At 41.9% G+C, this 26088-nt stretch overlaps 1 protein-coding gene across 15 annotated transcripts in view; it reads right to left on the bottom strand.

The window, feature by feature from the left end:
- Positions 1-21890, bottom strand: part of MYCBP2 (MYC binding protein 2) — a 196207-nt gene extending 174317 nt beyond the window's left edge. For all 15 annotated transcript variants that reach the window (XM_065653542.1, XM_065653560.1, XM_065653596.1 and 12 more), the window contains exon 1: positions 21168-21890. In XM_065653542.1, coding sequence (XP_065509614.1) covers positions 21168-21448 — 281 coding nt within the window. In that variant the 5' untranslated portion in view covers positions 21449-21890. The remainder of the gene's footprint in view (positions 1-21167) is intronic.
- Between the last annotated feature and the right edge of the window lie 4198 nt (positions 21891-26088).

Genomic DNA, 26088 nt, shown 5'->3' with positions numbered 1-26088 from the left:
CAGCTTTCTTCATACAGGTATATTAATGCCATAAAGGATCTACGAATTACAAAACACATTATCCAGAGGCTGTGACTACATGATGGAATATCATGTTTGCCATATAGGCAGTGGGACTACAGGATGAATAATTGGTCCATAGGAATTAAAACATCAGCCACGGTGCATCATCTTATCTACCTTCTGTTCTGCCCAAAAAACTGTCAAAGTAGTATCTGGTCTGCAGAAGTCCACATGCCTTTGTGATTTTCTTTTTGAATAAATGTAATATAATATCTGATTGCCACAACTTTTTCAAAGACTTTTCTTTACAGTCACGTGATGGCACACCCAAAGAAGCACCATTACTCCTAAGTAACCACTGGAGAAGTGCAGTACTACAGACTTATTTACCAAAGGGAAATGGGGAAGAAAAGACTATTTGGAGTAAACAGAGCTATATCAACATAGAATGACTGCAGAGAAAATGCGATGACTTCATTACTCTCTGGGAGGTACAAACTATACTTCAAGGAAAGTAGCAAACACTTTCTACCATTTAGTTTGATGGTTTTCCTTTACCTTCCCACATCCATACTTCACCAGAACGTTTACCACAGTTGCTGCAGAAGACCAACTGGATTGTCCTTTCTGTGATCCAAACAGAACACGAAATAACTGATGATGAGCCAATTGAGAGCTTTAGGATTAGAGAGCAGACCAATATGACCAATATCATTTTGGGTGTCTGCTACACACAGCCTGATCAGGAAGAAGTACATGAGGCCTGCAAGAAACCTCACATTCACAGGCCCTTGTCTTTATGGGGGATGTTAACCATACCAATTTCTGCTGGAAGGGAACACAACAGGGCACAAGCAACGCAGGAGGTTTCTGGAGTGCATGGATGATAATTTCACGACACGGGTGACTGAGGAGTCAATGAAGGAAGGCACTTTGCTGTCCCTGGCACTTAAAAGGGAAGAATCAGGTGCATGAAGGCTGGGAGCAGTCATGGATGCAGTCACAATATAGGTGAAGTTCAGGAACCTGAAAGAAGGGAACAAGGCAAAAGCAGGATCACAACCTTAGACTTCAGATGAACAGACTTTGGCCTGTTCAGTGACCTACTTTGAAGAGTCTCATGGGATACAGTCGCCTGAAGAGAAAGGAGTGCAGGAGAGCGGGCTGATTTTCAAGGATCACTTCCACACATGCAGGAAATCAAGCAAAAGAGACAGGTCTGCACAGATGAGAAAGGAACTTCTGACAAAACTCAACCATAAAAAGGAAGCATACAAGAGGTGGAAGAAGGGTCATGTCACCCAGGAGAAATAGAGGCACTGAGTCTTCAGGGATCAGTTCAGAAAAGCCAAAGCCCACCTGCAGTTCAATCTGGCAAGAGACCTGAAGGACAAGACTGACTTCTACAGGTATATCAGTAGCAAAATGAAAACTAAGGAAAAATGTGAGCCCAATGCTGAATGAGTAAAAGCCTGATCACAAGGGACACTGGTCACCTACATGTTTACTGGTAAAACTAGCCTCCAGCAATGCCACATCCCTGAGAACAGAGAGAAAGTCTGAGTAATCATTACTTACCCTCAGGAATCATGACTTGCCCTCAGTGAAGGAAGTTCAGGTCAGGCAACATTTAAATAAGTCAACAGGACCTGACAGAATGCACCCACAAGTGCTGAGGTGGCCAATGAAACTGTAAGGCCACTCTCAGTCTTTGAAAGGTCACAGCAATGAGCACAGGCTCCTGAGAACTGGAAGAAAAAAAATGTCACTCCTATTTTCAAGAAGGGCAAGGGGGAAGATCAGGTGATCCAAACACAAAAAGGACAAGACAGTGAAAATGAATAGTCAGCTTGGATTTATGAAAAGGAAATCATGCTTGCCCAACCTAGTAGTCTTCTACAATGAGAAGGCTGGCTTAGTGTGTGACTGGAGAGCAGGGGATTTTGTTTATTTCAACTTTAGTAAGACTTTTGACACCATCAGTCACAACATCCCCATACACAAACTGGCCAAGTACAAGCTACATAAACGTGGACTAAAAACAGGCCAAATTGCTAGAGTCAGGGAGTTGTGAATGATGGAACAGAATGCACCTTCAAACCAGTTCGCAGGTATTACAGAACTTCAAGGCATGGTTGATAAACCAGAGGGACCTCAACAAACTGAAGAAATGGACCACCAGTAAGCTCATCAAGTTTAACAAATGGAAATGCAAAGTCCTGCATGTGGGGAGGAGTAACCTCAGACACCTGTACAAACTGTCAGCCAACTGACTGAAAAGCAGTTTTAGAGAAAAAGACCTACGGGTCCTTACAGTGGGTATATTGAACATGAACCACTAACACCGCCCCTGAAGCAAAGAAAGCACACAGCCTCCAGAGTTGAGTTAGGAAAAGCTGGCAGGTTGAGGGACTTGGCTTTTATGCTCTACACAGCACTGGAAACACCACCTCTGGGGTACCCTGACAAGTTTTGGGGTTCCCAGTACAAGAGAAAATTGCTTACCGGAACAAGTCCTGAGAAGGGCCACCACAATGCTAAGGGACTGGAGCATCTGCCATATAAGAAGAAACTCAGCAAGAAGAGCTAAAGCTAGAAAAAGAGAAAACTTGGGGAAGGGGAGTGGAATTTTCTCAATGTTGATAAATACCTGATGGGAAAGGGTAAAGACAACTGAGCCAGGCTCTTCTGAGTAATATCTAGTTACAGACCAAGATACAATGGGAAAAAAGTGAAATACAGGAAGTTCCATTTAACCATAAGAACTGTTAGATGGTCAAACACTGGAACAAGGTTGCCCTGAGAAGCTATAGATTCTCCATCCTTGAAAATATTCAAAATCCAACTGGACAATGTCCAGAGCAACCTACTCTGATTGATCCTACTTTAAGCAGGAAGGTTGAACTAGACAGTCTCCAGAGGTCCCTTCCAATCTCAACTATTCTGTGATCCTCACTGTTTGTTTACATACTTAAGTAAAATGTGACTGCACAATAAATGTGCTTGTACATTGTAGAAAGAGTACATTTTTTTTTCTTATTCTGAGTTTAGCATTTTTCCTGGTGCCATGCCACATTTCTGATTATGCTTCCAAGGAGAGACGTACTGAGCTTTTCATCTGTTCACTGTCTGCATCAGCAAACATACAGCAAATTCAGGCATAAGAGCAGACTTCTATGGGAATTAGTCAGCATAATCAAGCCTACCATATCATGCAAAGCTAACAAGAGAACAAGGGATGAAAACCACTTTATCACACTTAAAATATATGCCTGCATTAAGACAAGCCAGTCACTTGAATCAATGAACACTTTCTTGGATATAACTGATGTCCAAGGGTATACCAAAAAGTGCATGAAAAAGAACATGCTTACATGCAATGAGAGTTTATTTCTGCAGATGGATCAACGTGGATACTGTGTCCAAGATCTTTAACAAGACTTTTCTAAACTTCAGTGGTACAGAAAACTTGTGCATGTCCCCAGGCAATCTAAAATATAGTTAGACAGATGGACAGTACTCTAGAAACATAAAAAACAGTGTCTGGAAAGGGTCCCAAAAGGTTAGTCATTCCATTCTCTGGTCTAGCACAGGAATAGTCAGATTCCACTTTATTCCTGACAGGTGTTTTCCCTCTGGAGATACTAAACACTGCCCATGACCAGACTTCCTCCATGTCCTAAGTAATCCTACTAGAAAGCTCTTTGTGAGGTCTTTTCTAAATCACTCTTATGGCAAATATATGCTATTTTTTATGTCTTTATTGTAGAAAAGTCAGTTAATTTTCCTCTTTTTCCACAGCTAGTTTGAATTGATTTCAAGTCTGACAAGACATAAGTCTTCAGTCAATTAAGCAGTCTCAGTTCCTTCAGCCTAAACCACAAATCATTTACACCACTGACATCTAATTTCACTATTCTCTCATACTCATAACAAGTCCTTTTCATTGAGAAAACAAAAACAACAACAACAACAAAAGAGAGACAAAATAAGCCCCACAATCCTGAAGTGCAACAAAGAAAAGGTCAAGAAGTATTTCAGGTTTCCTACATAGAAGAATGTCTCATGCATTTTGAAAAACAAACCCCAACACAACAAAACTCTCCAACAGCATGACACTGCTGACTCATATCCACTTTATAATTCTAAACAATGTGTAGAACCTGTCATGAAGAGCTTCTACCTTACCTTTTATTCACTTTTTATTTTACATTTTTGCTTACTGATTTTTTTTAATGCTAAGCATTTGTGGAGGCTGTTCTCTTCAGAGTACCTGCAATCTTTCCCATCTTTGCATCCTCTATGAACTTTTTCATCAACAATCTCAATTCCAACACGAACTGTGTCTGACGAGACTGCACAGTTCAGGACCTCGGACAGATCTAGAAGGCAGCACAGGAGCTGCCACCTCTTCTCACACGCTTCCCTCAACGACCACCCCTTGGAATCACAGAATGTCCTCAGTTAGAAGGTACCCACAAGGAGCATCAAGTCCAACTTCTGTCCCTGCATATGACAACTCCACAGTTCACACCATGTGTCTGCCGGCATTATCCAGTCTCTTCATGAACACTGTCAGGCTTGGGGCCGTGACACTTCCCTGGGGAGCCTGTTCCAGTGCTGCACCACCCTCTGGGTGAAGAATCTTTTCCCAATGTCCAACCTTCCACAGCAGCTCTCTAGGGTGGTCTTCTGGGTAGTTCTGAACCCACCTTAGAGCAGTTCCATCTAGAAGAGGAGCAGCCAAATTGACAGGTGGAAGGCAACACACCCAAAAAATCCTCTTGAGAAAAGCTACAGTCTGGCCAATGAGATAACAAGGGCAACAGCAGCTTTTCTCACATCGGCTTGAAGATCAGCACATGCTTCTTCATGAAGGCCCAAGGCTAGAAGTACAGCTCTGGTATGCTCCCAGCTGATCTGCTATAACAAGATATTCTAAGGTCTGGTTCAGTTCAGACCAAGCTCTGAGTTGAAGTATAGACTACATGGCACTGGGTCCAAACTCAATTATCTAACTTTAGAAAAAGCTTAGCATTTAAAATTAAGATTTCTTTCAGTGAAATGCTAATTATTTTCCATATTTTTTTAAAAATTAGTTTTAAACAACTGTTAATAGTGGCTAAATATTAAATTTCCAAGATAGGGCTCATCATAAACCCATTTTGTGCCTAATTTATCACTACTATTTATATAACAGAATTTTTCAAGTACTTTTAGAAATGTAGTCAACAAAAACTGTTCTAGAGTACCTGGAGTCCTTCTTTATCCATTTTTTAGTCAGGCACGGTTCACTAATTTGCTTTATACTAGTCTTCTAGAACTCTATATATTTTCTGTGAATTCTCCAAAGTAATTCCTCTGAAATTGCCTCAGCCAGTTTTTTCAGCCACTCTATGGGGGAATTTCATCATACTTGTGAAAATACCCAACTACTTTCTAGCTTCTTCCTTCTCTTCATCAGCGATTGCAATTGTTTTAACTCACTATAAGGCAAAGCTACTTTTTCTATCAGATCTGCATCAGAGTTTTCAGCCATGGAGGTTCTCTTCTGATGAACTACAACGTGTATTTTGAGGATTTTTTTTTTCCCTCTTCTTCTGTAAGCAGTTAATCTGACATGAGATCACACAAATAAAGGGCAGAGCCATTGAGCGACATTAAAGCAATCACAGCCTCTGCTGGGCTTGCCTGTCTCCCATGCCCATTTTCTCCATCCTCCAAAGTGCTCCCAAACAGCTGTTAATTTGTATCCTAGCTTCAAGGCATCTGAATATGAAATACAACAACGAAGAACCACAGCTGATAAACACCAGCCCACTTGTCAGCAAGAAACTTACTATTCACTGTTTCATTGCTACAGAAGTCCAACTATAAGGGCTTCAAAATATAGGAAAGGGAATACTAAAGAAAAATGGTTATCAACACTGACCAGAAAATCTGGAGAGATCTCAAAGTTGTGGGACCATATTCCCTCCCTTATTGCAAGAAATAAATTGGTTTTTAATTGTATTTTACTGGCATCCAGATTTGCTGTTAACGACTGAAAAGCATCTGGCAAACATAAAGCCAAAGGAAAAACAAAGGAAAGAGAAGGTTCAACAGAAGCCTGGGACAAATGAGCAATGGCTCACATGAGGGAGTTGCCAATGATAAGAAACAAAACAAAGGAAGAGGGCAGAGCTTTAATGGCTTAATCGATAGCTGTAGAAGAGGTTTTATGACCAGAGAACTAAATAGCAAGGAAAATATGTGGAGTCCGGATGTTGGCAAGGAGATGAAGATGTACCAGTGACAAAATGCAAACACTGAATATTGTTGTAAAACAAAGTTGCTGCTTGTCTTGCATACTCCCAATTTTGGCACATCACCACATCTACAGAAGCTACAACCTTCAGCAGCCTTACTTCCACTTGAAAACAACTACTTTCTCTTAAGAGCCTCCATGTATAAAACCTCTTATATTTAGCTATGCATTAAGTGTCATTCCAATGAAAATCTCCTTTGATTTCCCCAACCTCAATGCGATCTCTGCACTACTTTTACTTCAGCTGCCAAGAATCCTAAGTATCTACAATGAGAAATTGCCTTACAATGTGCCCCATAAAGCAACTCAAAGTAAACAACTCATGTAATCAAAACGCTGTATACCTTCTACAAAGTTGGCATACAGAATGTGTCACCTAAGAGTAGGTGCCTTAAGATTGCATCGATAACTGTTAAATAAGAGATGCTCAGAAAATGGCTCAAGTACTAGGTCAAATCTGTACTACTTAACTCCTAGTTTCTGTCCTTGGCTCACTTGTGGGTTATTCCATTTAACTCCCTCCAACACAAATCTACCAATTAGTGTGAAAGTTGTTCAAGCCAACTGGACACAGCAAATGTTCACCATGTTTAGATGTTCCCCTAAGGTACCCTACTGAACTTTCCTCAGGCTTTCCTTGCTTTACTTTTTGCCTTTGCAGATATCTCCCTTTGATGACTAAGTAGCCACAACTAATCATTCCTTCTACCACTGAAATATCCAACATGCTTTCAACCAAGGGGACAGTGTCAATAGACTGCACGAATAAAGAAAGGAAATAAATACCACCCAAAAAACCCAATCTGCTCTTGTCATGATAAACATCTGCTTACAAGCCATAGTTCCAAAAGCTTTTTAATGCTTCATTTTTCGTATCACCTACAATACTACTAATCAAGGTTCCAAAATGACTTGCCATAATATAGTTAGCAGGCAACAAAATACACATATACAAACTGAAACCTGGCACACAAATGTGTGTTATACAAATACACATAAACTCTGTGTAATGCAAAACTAAGTATTAACAAGCTTTATGAAATATACATCCACACAGAGTATATATTACACCATATAGTTTTATCACAAACTGACTCAAAATTTTACTTTACCACAAGTAGAAAAAAATCCAAGAATGTACATTTCTGAAGAAATAAACTCAGAATACCTGTGACGAGGCAACACCTGCTCTGTGAAGTACTTCATGAAAACTACCTCCATGAAGCAGTAGCTTGACCTTCCCTTCCTCTATGCACAGCTGCAGGCAGGGTAGGAAAAATAAGTTACTGCTGCTGCCAAAATCACAGCCAAAGTAGCTCACTTGTACAGCAGTTGGCTCACAGACTGTATTTTTGCCTGTTGTGATGCATTAGGATTTTGAATATGATATCTGCTAGCAAAACAAAAAACAAAACAAAAAGTGGAAGGCAAGTTGCAGAAGAGGAAAGCTAGGGCTTATGGAGTAATATCCCCAAAAGAGGGACTAATTGCCACTAGATAGCCACCCACTTCAGCAAGACTGATAAACAAAAGACCTTAATATAGCTTAAAAATACTCTAAGTAATAAATGACTTACATTTGGATCTTGTTACCATGCAGCTTTACCTACAAGAATATTAGCACAAACAGGTAGCTTTAACTTATTTAAATGTACAACTGTTGCTACCTTTTCAGTTCCTCTCATATTCCCTTTACTTCCACTGAGCTATAGCATGGAGGTCCAATACATGTTTCCAGTAACATGATGACCACATCTTGCAACACAGCTCTGCTGCAAGAACTAATTGTTCAGCATTCCACATCTGCTCCCTGTGACATCTCCTGTCAGAAGACAGACAAGTAAACTTCATACAGATCCCTTCTCTTTGTTGTCTCTTTTCCTAGGAATTACAAAAATCACAGAATCATTCAGGTTAAAGGAAACTCTTAGGATAACACTTTTTCTATGGTGAGGGTTGCCCAGAGTGGTTGTGGAGTTTCCATCCTTTGTGATATTCAAAAGCCACCTGGACATGGTGCTGAGTGGCCGTGCTTGAGCAGAAGGGGGTAGACCAGATGGCTTCCAGAGGTCCCTTCCAACCTCAATGATTCTGTAATTCTGTGACCAATTCTATGAACCTCTCTGCTCAAGCAGAGCCAGTCACAGTAGGTTGTCCAGTACCATGTGCAGGTGGATTTTGAAGATATCCAAGCACGGAGACTTCACAACCACCCTGAACAACCTGTTCCAGTGCTTGATCACCCCCACAGTAAAAAAAAAAAAGTGCTTTCTTGTGTTCAGATAGAATTTCATTATTTGTAATTTGTGCCCATTGCCTTCTGTCCTGTTGATGGGCACTACTTAGAAGAGTCTAGCTCCCTCTTCTTCTTCCTCTCCCTATATTGATAAGATCTGGTCTGATCCTTTTCTTTTCCAGGCTGAACAGTCCCAGCTCTCAGCCCTTCCCCACAAGATACACATTCCAGACCCTTAATCACCTTTGTGGCCCTGCACTGTACTCTCTCCAGTATGCCTGTCTTTCTCTTGTACTGGGAAGCCCAGAGCTCAACACTCTACATGCAGCCTCACCAGTGCTGAGGAGAGAACACCTCATCCAACCTGCTGACCCACGGACAACTTGTTGTCCACCAGTATGCAAAGCCTCTTCCCTGCAGAGCTGCCTTCCAGCTGGTCAGTCCCCTCTGGGGTTATTCCTCCTCTCATGCAGGATTCTGCATTTCTCCTTGTTGCACTTAATGAAATTCCTCTTAGCCCAATTCTCCAGCCTGTCCAGGTCCCTGCGAATGGAAACACAACCACGGGATGTAGGAGCAACTCTTCTCAGTTTTGTACTACCTATGAACTCACTAGGAGTGCACTCTGTCCCAGCATCCAGGTCATAAAACTGGTCCCAGTACCTAAGACTGGTCCCAGTACCAGCTCCTAGGGTTCATTACTGATGACTTGCCTCCAGCTGGACTTCATGTCATTCACTGATCACAAAGCTCCAGGCCCACTCATTTAGTCAGTTCTCCATCTTCTTCACGGTCCACTTACCCAACTTGTACTTCATCAGTTCTGGGATTCTATGGAAGACAGCGTCAAAATCTTTACTCAAGTTGAGGTAGTGAACATCCACTGCTCTCCCTGCCCTTAAGGTATCTATAGATTATCTACTGCTACTGAAAACTACTGGGAGTACTATTATTTTTCATCAAGGGCTACAGATTTTTAAGGAACTCAGCAGTGAGAATCACTGAAGGGGAAAACTGCTCATCTTGAAAGGCAGATCTCAAAACACTAGAGAGCACAATCAACTTCTTCCCCAAATAATAAAAGTCTGGTATTTTTTGATTGACAACAACAATATTATGCTCAGATGACCTCAAATACTTAAAATTATTGATATCATCTTCATTTAGTAAGCCTGAAATCTAACGCTTGAGGAACCCAAATTTTCAGTAAAGCCAGCAGTAGCTCAACTGTCATTCTAACAGCCACGTGTACACACTCCAAACCATTACCAGCTCATGCATTATCTTCTTTGCATTATTAATCAAGCATTCTGACGTGAATTTTCACCCATGCCAATACAAAGATAAGTCAGGACTTAAGCAGTGTATCTACTAATGGAAAAATCATCAAAATCTTGTCACCTAAAACCATAAATCAGGGTAAGGAACATCAACTGCAATCCAATTAAGACACAGAGGAAAACAGACAGTCTAGTAAGACAGGCTATATTGGGCTTCTAAGGCATCTGAAAAGGTTAAGAAAACTCAAAACAGAAGGAAATCGATGGATTTGAGAAGACACTGCCTAGGGTGGAACATAGAGCTACACACAGTTAAGACATATATATACCTGGAAGATGGGTAAGACTAACAGCCCCATTACTATGTTCTGGAATTTCCTCCTGCTCATTCTGATCCAGAAGAAAAAGCCCACCTTGCTACTTGATCGTTTAGTTGGGAATTCAATGTGCTACTGTTTGTAAGCTGAAATTGCACATCTTTTTAATCATGAGTTTAGTTTTTTGTAACTCAGAACTATTTTTCAAGACTATGACATCAATCTGTACCTTCTTTACTATCACATTAACTTCTTAAAACAACTAGCTTTTTTTTTTCCCCTCAAAGCTGAAATTTTGAAGGCTTAAGAAAAAAGGGAATTATTCCAGTTTCTTGAATATTCTAAGGCCTCTCCAATACAATCTGGAACATAAATACAGCAGGCTCTACAAATGAAATTAAAAGCCAACTGGACAATTAAAATGGATCTGAGTTTCATTTAGCCATGACAAAAGTGCAAAAGTACAAAACAGTATCTGGATCCCTTTTATAACTGAAAAGGCTTCCAAAACAGCATAAATCTCTCTCATCTAAACAAAGAGAACACACAAGAAAGAACCCCCTACAAAGTGTTCTCCACACAGAGAATGGTCTCTCAGTACAACCACTGACAGCTGTAATTTCTTTTCTGTAATTATCTCATTTTTCTTTATTCACTATAATATTATCTATGAAATTACATCTGTAAGAACACATGCAAGGAAAATATTCTACCTCAAGTTTTTTCAGTGTAAAGTATTTCTATATCTCTTAACCTTAACAAACATTTTTAGGACTTTTTTAAATAAAAATGACATTCAACCACAAAAAAGATGACAATATCCACGCTTTTGGTCACTTTCCTATCTAAATGCAAACACCAAAACCAAAGTGCATAGAGAGCTATCTTACATAGAATTATATCAGCAAAATTTTAATTTAGTGAAAATGCTCCGTTAAGTTTAGGAAGAATTGTACTTATTAAGAAAAAGCACATTACCAGTAGTTAATGACAGTTTACAGCTGTCAATGTTCAACCTTGTATAACAGTATATTCTAGAAATAAAATGGAATAGAGAATTGACTGGTTTGAAGAGAAATGGAAGAGAGACATGACTAGTCTGAAAACATACTAGCATAATGAAGACGTATGAGTGCATCTGTTAAAAAGCATAGTGCATTGGCTAGTAGGAGAGAAACGAAAGGCAAAACCAGATAAGAAGTGAGTCATAAATAACTATACACAACTCATAAACCAGTCAAAATAAGAAGAGGCTGAAATAATAAAAAATAGGATATTTCTGTAAGAACAAGTTCATGTCAATGTAATGTAAATGACTGGCTGCAGATCTGCATAAAGACATTCATTGGCTTAAAGGCTCAGCAACAGAAGAGTGATGTTATCAACTGCAACAAGGACAATGCTGCAGAAGTAAACTGAGGAGTTCAGGCTTTGACCTTGTTAAGGCTGAAACTCTTATCTAGACATTCTTCCAGACTGACAGAGATCATGACCAAAATCATCTAAACACTATGGCACTGCAGCACAAGTTAGAGAAGAGACTTCTAACTATTTTCATTTGCAAACTCATGGAATTTTTCAGAAGCGGTTTGGATGATTCCCATGAATTTAAACTATAAACAGTCTTATACTTTCTGACCTTATCTTTCTTTCTCTTTCTACTGGCTTCAGCTAGGACAGAGTTAATTTTCTTCAGAGAAGCTTGCATGGTGCTTGTGTGTTCTAGATTTGTGATGGAAACAGAGCTGATAACGCATGTGTGCTTTAGCTGTTGCTGAGCAGGGCTCACACAGAGTCAAGGCTCTTTCTTTCTGCTCCTCACACCTCCCCACCAGCAAGTGGGCTGGGGGAGCACAAGAAGTTGGGAGGGGACACAGCTGGGACAGCTGACCCCAACTGACCAAAGGGATATTCCATACCACATGATGTCATGCTTAATATATAAAGCTGAGGGGAGGAAGAGGAAGGGGGGAATATTCACAGTTACGGAGCTTGTCTTCCCAAGTAACCATAATGCATGATAGTGCCCTGCTTTCCTGGAGCTGGCGAAACACTGGCCTGCTGATGTGAATGAACTCCTTATTTTGCACACAGCTTTTGCTTTACCTATTAGTCTTTATCTCCACTCACAAGTTTTTGCACTTTTATCCCTCCAACTGTCTCTCCCATCCCACTGCAGGGAGAGTGACTGACCAGCTTGTGGTGCTGAGCTGCCTACTGGGGTTAAACCACTATGCCCTTTCATGGAATCTATAAAGTATTTTCCAAGAGTTCAAAAGCCTCAGTTCAAAAACCATTGCCTTAGACAATTATGCATGGGAATGCAAGTCAAGGAAAGTTAAGGGAAGAAAATGAAAATAAAGAATGGCACTAAACTAACCACAGGGCTCCAGTTATATGTAGGGACAAGGAAGCTGAATTTTTGTTTCTTTTCTAAGGTGTACAACTGGTATAGATTTAGATTTATTAAATTAATAACAAAAGAAAAATCCTCAAAGTATTCTCAGGCCAAAGTAGTCACAGATATACCAGATGCAAAGAAAGAAGTTTAAATCAGTTACAACAAAAAAACCTAATTAAGTCCATCAACACATTCATCAGTCTGAACGGAGGCAGTGAGCTATAACATGTTATTTACTATGATATACTTGATACTAAGAAAAAAGCATATTAAGCATAGTAATATGCTTCATAACACATGAAACATTAAATCTAAATGTACAGAAACCATATACCTTAATGCAGCCACTTACAGCACAGGGAGGCCATTCATCTGTGCCAATTTCTAGTATTCATCCTTGGGAGAGGCACAATGGTAGGAATTGGCTGTGAAAGACCACTGGGAAATATTAGCTGTGGAAGAGTATATTTAGAATATAAAAACTTCAGTTAGTCAGAAGACTACTATTCCAACCAGCACCTCAGTGTGAAAGCAGTGTTTAGGGCAAGCAATGTAAAAAAGAAAAATACATTGTTGCACTTTTGTCTTAAGAAATGCTGCAAGTGATAAAGTTTCCAAAGTAAACAAACAATGTGGAAAACAGTTTGCATGAAGAACTTCAGCACCAAAGACTGTATTACTGATATGTCATATGTGCCTTCTATAAAGACATAAATAGTCTTTAAATTGTGGGCTGGGTGAAACATACACGGTCATATGTCAGGAGAAGAATTCACTAAAGAAATATCTTCAGAATATTTTGGCCAGGAGGAAGATCATAACATGGGAGGAAAAACAAAACCAACTCCCCACAGCTGGTGGTTAACATAGCAGAAGCACAAAGTCAACATCAAGCTTTTAAGTATGCAGGAAGCACTTCTTAAATTGCACCAGCTCCAGCCTAACTTTAACTGCTTATCTTTGCCACCTACCAGACCATCAGCATGCCCAAGCAGACCGCGTAATTGAAACTGAAACTTTAACCTGCATTTCCTCCCAGTTTAAAAACAAAATAAAAAGAACATGCAAAAAACCCACCACAAACCGACAACGTAAAAGGAAAAATAAAAAATAGAACATACACACAAATGGTTTCAAATCACTAGGTGTAAGAATCCCAGGGACACACAGATTAGAAAGTCAGAAGATTGCTGAGTACAGGATGACTTAATATGAAAATTGCCAAGAGAACTCAAACGCCTTTGAAAAAATGGAAGCGAAGTCCAATTTCAGTTAAGCAAAAATAATTCCTTCATTATTCCTCAAATTGCCAGCTGTAGCCATTTTGAAATAAATCAGAAAATATAAACAGTAGCTGGTTAAAATAGTAAGCAGAATAAACCACAATAGTTGAAAATCTAATATGCTGATTCCTCTCCTATCCCACTTAAGAATTATATTTACTTACATTTGCATAATAAAATTCCTAATTCTTGTGAATGTTAGCAGAATGGTCAAGCAATGTTTGCTGGATCAAAGTGGAAGAAACTTCAAAATCCACAGGAAAAAAAAAATCACGCAATGACCTCATACAGATTTAATTACTAAAACTATAATGCTAATATTTGAGCCAGATGAGCTGCCACTGTTAAGAACTTTGCAATTGTACAGACACCAACACCTACAACCTTATTCCCACAAATATTCTCATCTGTAATCCCCAACCTGACATTCAGAAAGGATAAGTTGTTTTAAAAGTTTAAAACACATAAAATACGTTCTTTTGGAACATGCCTGAGCAGCCAAGATCCTCAAAAGCGGCAACAATACCAAGAGATCATCAAACATCAAGGATTAACCTAGCAATAAAGGAAAACAATGTAAGTTCTTCCCTATGCTTGAAAAGCATCTACAAGGATGCCTAAACCTAAGAACAGGTAATGAGAATTGAAAAAGAGGCAATAACCTGCTGTCATTATTATTTACCTTAGTAAAAAAAAAAAAAACACCACACTTCCTGAGACAATTAGCATGTGAACACTAAAAAGGCTCAACCAATAATGACCAAAATATTACAGCTGAATAGTTAGGTATCCAATACACATGATTCAGTAACAAATTGATTATGCGGAGAACACATCAATCTCTCCACAGGTGAACGTTCAGGATGTCACTACTCAACAGCACAAACACTGTAGCTGCTGCTATTCATACTTGACACACTCTCACACAAGCACATTCCCAAAGCTAAAAAATAAAAAAATAGCTTAACAGTTTTTTGTAACTTCTGTTCAATTCCAGTTTGGCCTATAACTGAACTTTTAACTGAACAGGAAAAGGTTCCACAGTGTTATTTTGTAACCCAAAACAAACAAACAAACAAACAACAACATCACACAGTGTGCTTCTATCACATGCACTAACTCCTTTGCAAACTGTGCATTTTCCTTCCAAGGGAAGGAACAGAAAGATGCACAACTACGAAAGACAAAGTTGTCTTTTAGCAACAGTAGACTTCTAAGGCTGTCTCAGCCTCTATTTTTGCGAAAAGGACACACGTTTCTATCAACCCACAAAACCTGAATATTCTCCTGGATTCCAGGTTTTTTAATTTTTCAAATATTTTATATAAATTATGGTGTATATATATATACACACACACGCGCTAATAAAATAAACATCTTAAGCCTCTCAACATCCTATTATTAGCTTCTTTCCAGCTTCCATTATTATGCTTTCTACCCTAACACCAATACAGTGTTAGACAAAGCAACCACTACAGCATTTTTAAAAGAACTACTGTTTTCCTTATCAAAATATAAAGTAAAAATACACAGTTTAGTCACTAGTTAATCCCTATCAACCAACAGCGCAATATTTTACCATACTGCAGCTAAAAAGCCTACAGCACACAGCAACTCTTATCAGCTTTTCTAATGCACAGGTTAGCTTAATGTAAGACTCAACAGCACATCGATTTTCCAATTAAATAAAGTTTTAAGTTTACATAAGGACTTATTTAACTTTTTTTTGGTAAAAATGACATTTACAAAAATAAGAATTGAAAAAAAAAAAAGAATAGAATAGACTAGAATATTCCAGTTGGAAGGGAGCTACAGAGCAAACCTTTCGACAGGAATAAGCAGGAAAATATAATATGGAATGGATAGTACTTCACGAGAAACACCTCTACCATTTTGTTACTCTTTATGTATTTAATCTTTATTTTTTCCATCAAATGAATGCTTCCAAACTTTCTGCAATTATAGTTTGGTTTTGGTTTTTTTAAAATAAAAGCATCAAGTCCCAAACAAAAAACAGCTTCCAACTTTTGTAAAGGCTTTAGATCTGAAGAAATCAAGGCTTTCTAGTGCACCAACAATCAAATTAACACAAATTTCACATATCTAAATTTATTAAACATGGTTTTTGCAAATTCTTTAATAACTTGGCAGTGCAAAGATTAAGTGTTTCAGTAGCATTTCTCCAATAAACTTTGAAAAAAATATACTTAAAATCTCACAGGGCCAAATAAGCATTGCATTACTGGGCATTAGAAGGGGCATATGGGAAGACTTTGTGTTAACTTCGAAAAGCCTGAAGACTAACCTATGGATCAATTTGCTCCAGAGGATGTATATCATCTAGTAGAAAGAATCATCGTAAAATGAAAGTAAGTTGTCTGCCTCTTCTTCAGCCAAAATGGGTGGAAAAACATCCATCTGATTTCTGGTCAACAGCAGAAATCTTACATTCCAGTCATCACTGAAACTCTCCTTAATCTCAATCAAGCCTCTTCACAACATGAGATTTGTTTGGGGGTTTTGTCCCCACAACACAAATAGAAGCTTTTCTCCTCTGAAAGATTTAAGTTAAATGAGGCAACTAGCAACGAAGTAATGGACAAAAAAAGTAACCCCCAAAAAGCATTTGTATTTTCAAGTGGCTGATGGTTTTAACTTGAATGATAGAATGTTTCTACTGAAATTTATGCAGCAAACAAATTAAGCACCTGACAAGTTCAAAAATAATGTCTCCCTTTAGTAAGGAGCGTTAGAAATTTTCAATATTGTATATTATTCAATAAATACTGCTGAATCTCTGATATTTAATGTTACTACAGAAATCCAGACACAGTTCTCTCAAGTAATTTAAAGTGCCAATGGAACCAAAGAAGAACCTATTCATAAATGACTCTTGGATCTGCATGATGTCACTTTCACAGTGCCTGAGTTGACCTGCTACAGAAAAAAGAAAAAAAAAAATCTTTTTGGTAAAGATCACTTGACAAGCTGTAAAACAGATGAAACCACTTTGACCTGATTATGAAGTTACTGCCATTTTAGAGTATATTGCCATTGTAATACTGCAATTTTAATTTAGTCAAAGTTATGTAGTGAACATCTTCATTACAAAAGAGTCCACACTAAAGCCATTACGAATTTGTATATATCTCCATCTTTGACAAAGAGTCTCAAAGAACACACAGATACTAACTGGTACTTCTGGTAGTACATACATAGGAAAAAGAAGAATAAATGGACTGACACTTCAGGGAAAACCCTGAGATGCATAATAGATAACAGCAGCAATTCAGATGGGTGAGGATGCCTAAGATTAAGTAATACAACAAAAAAAGTGTATATTTGAAGACAGCAAAAATGTGAAAAATCAGCAATAGCAGTTTACTACCTTACTTTGCAAATTCAAAGCTTCAGGACTGAAAGCAGTTAACAACTTATATTACTTTAATAACAAAAAGTAGGCTTCCAGTTTCATCCACTCAGAACCCAGCATATGAGACCACACTCCAACAGCACTAAGTTTTTACTTGCCCTCTGAAGAGGCTCATACTTCCTAGTACTGTTTTACACTTTCATGGCTACACTAGCCATTACGCCATTACTTAGTCATTTTCATATCTTTCAGTAGCCACAAAGCAGAGACTACAAATTAAGCACACTCAGAGTAGATTTATCTTCCAAACCAATCTTGATTTCCCACTGCTAGCAGTAGTGTGATTCTCAACACTGTTATTTGAGCAAAGACAGTTGTATGTTACATTGCAGGACTAGCTATTTTTTTCTGCTTCCTTTCATGAAATTATTAGACTGGCACTAGCAAGCAAGCAGCTTCTCTGCTCCTCTCTGCACACAGATCTTTGTGCAGCCCGTCACCCCACGGTGTCACAAGCAAAATCACAAGGTGAGCCAGATCAGGGAATTAGTCTGGATTACAACCAGCCATTTTTGCCAAGTTAATTTTAACCCAGAGCAAGTCTCTAATCTGTGACTGCAAGAGACTATATAAATAATTATGTCAACGTGGCAGGGGGAACAAGCGCAGCGGCCAAACCACCTCCTTTGGAGACCAGTGTTCACGACATAGCAGCCAGTATCACATGAGGAAATGCAAAGCGCCACTAGTTCTGTTTCAAAGCCAATTACCGCATCCTACCCAACACATGATATTCATCACTTTCAGATGACAGCCAGCACAAACACCTTGCAAATGTGAAATTAATCTCACTTGTGACTTTCAGATAATCTCCAAAATGTTTAATTTCCTTGTCTACATTTTCATACTGCTTTCCAGTTCTTCATCAAGTCAGATTTGGAATAAAAGCACTCGCTGAGGCAGGTGCTGGTCACACCACGTGAAGCACGAAGTACAGTTCTGCAGACTTGAAGCAAAAATTCTATGTCAAAACATTACAAGCAGGTTGTATTATCATTCTTCAAATCGGAGTCTTCTCTAAGCACAGGAAGAATTTTGTTAATGCTAATAAACCAATTTAGTTAGGTTTTTTTAAGCTACTTCAAGATATTTTTCTAGTCACACTCTTAGTGGCAGATTAATAGGCTTCAGATTTTCCATACAGATAAAAACCACTATCAACTATATTATCATAACCTCCAATTACTTTATCTGGCACTGTTATCTACTGTTGCAACTAGATGCAGTCACAAATTACTTCATAGCATCTCTTCAGAAAATGTTTGGGATTTTTACCACTTTTGTAAAAAGCATTTTTGCCCATTCTGTTTAAGACTACCAGGTGACTGAAGTCCTCAAACCCTAAATTGGAACGTGACTCTAATATGGACGGTGGAGACCACGAGCAGCACACTGGCTGCCATCAGCCTGATACACAAGATGTTGAGGGTGAGCACCAAGAGATAGAGCATGCAACTAGCTGATTATTGAAAATTACTCCTCTCAAACATCCTGCAACACACATTGGCTGTACCTACCAGTGTTAACTGCCATTTACTTGCCAATAGCTTAATATAACCTGTTTCCTCTGTATCAGGAGTCTGGCTCCTTTGATTTACCATGAGGTGATAGAAGGTAGCCAAGATATATGACTAAAACTAGCTTTCAAGAATAATAACAGAGTAACCACAAATGTCATCTGTTCTTTTAACTGGAATTCTCATAAGAACCTGCTAATAAGAAACGGAACCCAAAACAATGCAATCTATGGTATCTTGTAGTTAACAGTAATTATTTTAAGAACAAGAAACATTAACATTTACACCCAGCAAAAGTTATTATTTTATACAACTGTAAGTACAAGAGATGCCAGCTGAATTATCCTGAAATCAAGAAACATGGAGGACACGACAAATGCAAAAGTACAGCTTTAAAAAATACAGACGCATTGAGGCAAAACTCAGACAAATATCTGAACACTACGGGGCAGTTGCATGGCTGATTTCCTCACATTTAGTAGTTTCCTTACACTTAGCACTTGCAGTCCCAGGATTATATGATGTAAAGCTCAAAAGTAGGAAGAGAAGCTTTAAAGGGAAAAGCATGAGCACTGAACTAAGGAATATATGGAGTAAGAAAATACAGGTCTACACAAGGAAAAAACAAAACAAACAAAAACCAACAAAAAATATAGCTTCCCTGTCATACACTGTAAAAATAACTCAGTAATTGCAAATATGTCAAATGCCAACGTTAAGAGTCCACGTTTCCAGGATTTGCCATAAGCAAATGGGGCAAGTTATGTTATTCTTTTAGTTCCTTATGTTCATTCCACTCCCAGACACAGCCTTTCTGTGTGGGGGAAATAAGCCCTGCTGTTCCAGTCAGACTGAGAAATACAGCCCCAAAACCGAAGAAGCCAACTACCTAATGCTTTGCAACCGTTTACAAACTTAAAACGCGGGTGACTCGAAGCTCTCCTTACGATCGGGCCACCCACACCACAGCTTAAGGCCAGCAGAGGCTGAGAACACAGGAAGGTGCCGGTTTTCGTGTCATCCGCATCCTCAGCGACCTCCAGAGGGAAACAATGGGGAGCGCCCGGGCACCAGGGGGGAACCCGCCCCTCGTCCCCCTCACACCGAGCAGCCGCCAGGCCGGGGGCTCTGGCCGGGCACCCCGCCCTCGCCTCCGCCGCCGGGAGGGGCCGGCCGGGCTGGGGGCCGCGGCGGGAGGGGCGGCGGGCGTCGCGCTTTGCCGCCACGGCCCCTCATGGCTCCAGCCCGCAGCCTCCGCCCCGCCGCCAGCCGGCACCGTACGGCGCCCCCCGGCCCGGCCCGTCTGTCAGGCACTCAGGTCGAGGGGAGCTAAACGCGGCAGGAGCAACAGGCAACCCTGCTGCGGCCCGGGGACGGAGCCCGAGGGCCGGCTGGCAGGACGAGCAGCTGCCGGCGGAATGGAAGCCCCGAGGGGCACGATCCCCTCCTGGACGCCTTTCTGTGTAACCTCATCTGGGTGTTCCTGCTCCAGCAGGGGGATTGGACTCGATGATCTTTCGAGGTCCCTTCCAATCCCTAACATTCTGTGATTCTGTGATCCTCCGGGGGGTAACTCGGGAACCGGGTGGGTGCGGCGCATTCCTCCCCAGCCCCTCCAGGCTCCCCGTGGACGCAGCCTCTCTTCAGACACCGGGGGCACCGACAAGGCGGCAGAGGAAGAGATCACCGAAAAAAGGAGGAAAAATAAGGCAGGGCAGCTGAAGGCTGCTCCAACACACGGCAAAGCACCAAGGTCCCGCTAGCGGGATCCGCGGGTGCCCTGCCCGGCGGGCGGCGCCGCGTCTCGGTACAGAACACGGGGTTCAGCCCGCCCCAGTGACACGACAGGGCCCGGCTGGAGCGAGCTCTGCCCGAGGTCTCAACATGAGAGAGAGAAAACGCTCTATCCTCCCAGGCGGCCGCAGAAGGCCGGGCGCAGCGGGACTTCACACCGCTACCCTCCGCAAGGGCGTGACGGAGCCCCCGGCCTCGGCGCTGGGGGAGGGGAGCGGGCACAGGTAACTGCCCCCCCCGTCCGGGTCCCGGGAGGGGGCGGCAGCGCCATCTGCACCGTAACGCCGGCCAAACTAGTGGCAGGGCCCGGGTGGCGGGCAAGGGGTGGCACCTGGGCAGTCACCGGGCTACATCACCACCCCCCTCCGTCCCCCGGGGCCCGGCGGGGGCCACATGGCAGAGGCAGCGGGAGCAACCGCGCTGTCTGACAAGAGGGCGAGGAGGGAGGATGAGGGCGGCGGCCGGGAGCGGAGCGGCGTGTGCTGCCGTGAACGCACGGGGCCGGGGGGAGGGCCGCTCCCAGCCGGCGATGGGAGGGGTGGCGGCGGCCGTCGGGGCTGCCCGTCTCGCCCGGGAGGGAACTCGGCGTGCGTTACCTGCCCGGGTGGCTCCCCAGCTCCCGGTCGCTCAGTGCCGCCGTGTAAATCTTCCGGTATCGGTCGGCCAGGGCCTTCCCGGAGAGCAGCAGCTGGTAGCGGCTCCGGCAGCCGAGCGACGGCGGCGCCAGGGCGCCTGGCAGGGCTCCCAGCCCGCCGGCTGAGCTCTCTTCGGGCCCCATGGGCCCCGCCGGACCAGCGCCGCTGGAAAAGAAGAAGCCGCCCTCGGCCCCGGTGCAGGCGGCGACGGCGGCTCCCGCAGAGGCGGCTGCGGCGCTCATCCCCCTCCCCGCCCGCCCCCTGCTGGCTGCGCTGCCTCCCGGCGCGACGCGGGCACAGGCGGCTCCCGCTGCCTTCACCGCCGGGGCCCAGCCATGGAGAGGCCGCAAAAGCCGCCGCCGCCGCCCTGAAGGCTGCTCATCCACCCGGGCCGGGCCGGGGGTGGGGGAACACCCCTCTCCTCCCCTCGAGCGGCAGCTCGGCGTCCCGGCTGCCCGCCCACTCGCCCTCCGCCGTGGGCGCAGCGCCGGCCGCCGCTCCCTCCCGCCGGCGGGCGCGCCGGGCTCTAGGCAAGACCGTGTGCCTCCGGAACGGCGGGGAGAAACGAGGAGGGCCCGGCCGCTCTTTTCCCCCTTCCCGCTACAGGGGCGGGGGCCGGCGGCTGCCGCTTCTCCACCGGAGTTCCCCCTCAGCGGCGCCGCCGCCCTCTCCGCGCAGCCGCCCCGGCCCCACCTCCCTCCCGCCGCCAGCCCGGCCGGCGGGCGCATGCGCCGCCCCGCCCCCTGCGCGGCCCCCGGGAAATCCGGGGCCGGCCGGGAGCCCGCACCTGCTGCGTGGGGCCGGACGCAGCGGGCGGCTCCCGCGGAGGGGCCCGAAGTCGTTCCCGCTCGGGCTTCCCGGGGCCTGTAGGTCGTCGCACGGAGCTTATCCTTCGCCCTGTTGAGGGTGCGTGTCTGTCTGCCTGTCAGTCTTATTTAGGCGTGCAGCTGTAGTTGGACAAGACTCAGGAACTCCCGGTTGTCGGTGCAGCCGTGTTGCGTCGCCGTGAGCCCCTGCACCAGAGCATCGGCTTATGGCCTGGGTGCAAGAAGTCTGGTGTGACCAGTGCAGCATCTGAGCCCTGATGCACCGATGCCCTGCACCCTGTTAATTTGGTTTGTAATGCTCGCGAGGCAGGAGCTTTTCTAGGAGCAACAGCCCTGCTTTTTCTTACTTAATGCAGGGGTTCCTAAATGCAATCACATTAGGCCAAGATTGTAAGTTGTCTTCCCTGGCTCCGGGATACCTTACCTGCTTTCAGAAGACAAGGGGGGTAGGGCAGTAGACACAGTGCATCTTGTTATATTACCTCCTGTCACCCAGATTACTTTTTTATCTTCATGTCTCTTACATTATTACTTTATCTGTTAGAACTGTAGGTCTACACTTTTGCCACACTTTCTGCTGCTTTATGCAGATGGTAACTTCAGGTGTACGGGCCAGAGTACATATAAAAAACAAACAAAAAAAGTCTGCAAGCCAAATGTGGCTTGGATCCTAGTCTGCAGAAAAGCATCATCCAAAGAAGGTGCATGGTGTCATATTTCCTTGGGTTTTTTCTTCACCCCATTGAAAGAGAGCCTAAATAAAGGCTGGAATTTTGCTGATTCTGCATACAGATAAGTATTTTTTGCAAACAATTCCTTTCTGCGTAACAGCACATATAAGAGAACTATGCAACTGTCATCTTAAACCTGTCTTATCACCCACTGACGCTTGAGAATTCGTGCCAAATTTCAAGTACTGTTTTTTACAGAGATCTGAGTATGTCAAAACCAATAAATTCATATGGTTTTTCTCAAACGTAGCTGTCCAGGTAGCAGAAAGACAGCCAGATTAGCGCCATCACTGAAAAAAAAGCTACTTTCTGAACACAGAGGCACCAGAGACCATCCAAGAAGTACTTAAAATACTAATTAGATAAAAAGCTTTCAATTGTAATTCTTACGATGTAGTGGACATGGGGAAAAAAAAAAAAAAAGAAGAAAAAAAAAAAAAAAGAAGAAAAAAGAAAAAAAAATCCAGCAGTGGTAGAAGGAGCTACAACAAAATAAGCACTGTGTCTTGTGGTGCTAACCACCACCAAATGGCATTCCCTTTGGGAATCAGAGTAATAAGTCTTTCTAGCTCTTCTTTTGGGATTACCTAAAATCATTCCTACAAGGAAGAACAAGAAAAACAAACAAACCCAAAGACACCACACAACACCTTTTAGCTCATTTTTGTGTTTTGTTGTAAGCTACTGCTTTATATCCACAGGTAATTTTTCTTTCACCAAACACTTGATGCTTGACAAAGGGACTATCTTCTGGTGTAGCACTTGTCACATCCCAAAATTATTCTTCTGCACGAATACTGTTGTAGCCATCTTAACGTGCATACCATAAAAGCAAAGTGCTGGCAAACTTTTGTGAAAGTGATGCAATTTATTGCAATTCTTGCATATTGCTCCAAACTGGAGAATTTGTCTGGGCTTGTGTTGTACAGAGCCACACGCAGTGTGATGAACATTACTGTTTGCAAGCTACAACTGCTACTTCACATCTCTTTTTATCTCAAGCCTTTTTGCTTTCAGGAGGAGTCTTGCGAAGAGTCCACCTTCCATAAGCTTCAGTCTGGGATGAACAATAGTGTCTGACAACATAATTAGGATTTGCCAAGCAAGAATAACTCTGGGCCATCTTATAGTCCACCTCCGAGCTCTCTTTACTCGCGAAGCTGTTAATGGCACTAATTGGGAGCTGGATGTTCAGTCCTCATTCACAGCCATATTTTCACGTCTTGTTTGTTTTGTTTGTTCCCCAGGAGAAGCCACCTTTTTTTTTTTTTCTATAGTATGACTGTGATACTTGTATTTCATAGTCTTCCTCTGGGAGTGGTTCTGAGCAGCAATACCAGTACTGTGCCATATAAGAACATTCAGGAATACAAATTTCATCTGAACCAGCCTTATGCTAGCACTGGTATTGACTACACTCCTTTAGTTATAAAAAAATTATTAAAATTATTACAGGTTCAAATTTGGCATTTTGTTTTATTTTAAAAAAAAAGTAGTTGTATATTGTTGGAGACTCTGTTTGCACCAGATTAGCCTTTTGCTTTGTATAACTGCAGAGCTTTTGGTCTAGCAGTACCTGTTTGAAAGATGGATTTATTATACCATCAAAACAAACTCAGTCAACTGAAAGCTACTATTAAGTGCTTTGCAACCAGAATGTGTCTTACTCCTGACAATACTCAACCCTTTTCCCATTTGCTAACATCTATGTGCTGTTACAGAATGAACCACTTTGACAGTCAGCCTCTCCCTTTTACTTTAAGGTGGGGTTTTCAGCAGTTGCGTTCATTCGCTTGGCACCTTTATAAATAAGTTTTAGTAGAACAAATTGTTCAGAAGTCATCCAGAATTAGAGTCCGACAGTCTGTCTTGTTCACTGTCACTGCTCACATGGATCAGCACTGTTCAAAAGTGAATTTCAACACAGCAGAATTTCCACCAGGTAATTTGAAAGCTCTCATATCCTGCATGACTGGATGTAAAGGAGAAAGTTCCATGATTTCATAAGGTAACCTTCATACTTCTCAATTATATTTTGAGGGAGTTATGAACTACATAATTCAGTATTTCTGCAATAAAACTTACAATTTACTACAATCAGATGATGCTAGGTTCTTTGTTCACCTGAAGCAATTAGCTCGTACCATCACATTTTTCTAATAGGACTTAAACCGGTAATAATGAAGGGAAAAAAAAGTTAAATTTCTTTGTCACTAAGCTTCTGTCACTGTCAAGATGTGTTGTGAGGCTGTTAACAGATTAATCAAAGGGACCGTTTTTCATCACATAATTCCAGCAAAGCTAAAATCTATTTTGGCATTCTGACTCCATAATGTACATCTATCTTTATTTCAAGTCAACAACTTTTATTTTGGGACTTCATTATTATGGTGGGCAGGGAGCAAAACCACAAAACTTTGTAACATAATTCTTGCCCTGTGCTTTTGTATCATGAAGAGTTTTTCAATGACAAAAAGCACAGGCCAGGCATGTACTACCTCCATATTAGAGACAAGGCGGTGTTCTCCATTCCTACAATGGAGATGCTTGTTCTTCTTGATCCATTTTTTTTCCAGGTGAAATAGTAACAACAATTTACACTTATTCATGTTTAGTTTCCATATACAGCACAAATGAAGGAAAACAAGGCTTACTCATTCACAATTTTTTTTTTTTTAAATAAAAGGAACAACTTACCTCCAAATTATTTGCTTTGTCATGTTTTTTGCAAGTCATGTTTTCCTAGTCTTAATTGCAGAGACATACTAAAGGAAAATAAATTAAAAAATAAAAAAGCCAACCAACCATTTTATTTTTTATGCCAGTTGTCACAAATCCCAAAGAGCTTTCTAACCAAAAGATCCCTCTGTGCATCCCTTCACCCACTTGTATCTTTATACTTTCTATTGTGCTAATGTTTAGACTTTAATACTACCTCAATCAAACTGCTGTCTCCTTTAAATTCTTTCTTTAAAACCCACTTTGTACACACACAAAAAGTGTGCAAAGTAAAAGCTTACAGCACTAGTGTTTCACAATGCTGAACCACACGTATCAGCTCTGAGGGTAATGAGCTGTTTTTAGCTGGGGAAATCAAGAAAACCCCAACAACTTCTGCCATGTTGATGTGACTGGCATTAGAATAAATAAAAATTGATACACGTTCAAGGAAATGTATTCATGAGTGACTTTTTTCCTTTCAAGACTGTAGTGATTAATTATTTAACAGTATTCTAACAGATTTCCGCTTACATAGAAATATAGACTTTTTTTCTACATATATTTGTCTAAACCATCTGCACATTACATGAAGACAAACACCAC

The sequence above is a fragment of the Caloenas nicobarica genome, chromosome 1 (assembly GCF_036013445.1).
Source record: "Caloenas nicobarica isolate bCalNic1 chromosome 1, bCalNic1.hap1, whole genome shotgun sequence".
Taxonomy (NCBI): Eukaryota; Metazoa; Chordata; class Aves; order Columbiformes; family Columbidae; genus Caloenas; species Caloenas nicobarica.
This window is presented reverse-complemented; position numbering and strand designations above follow the sequence as displayed.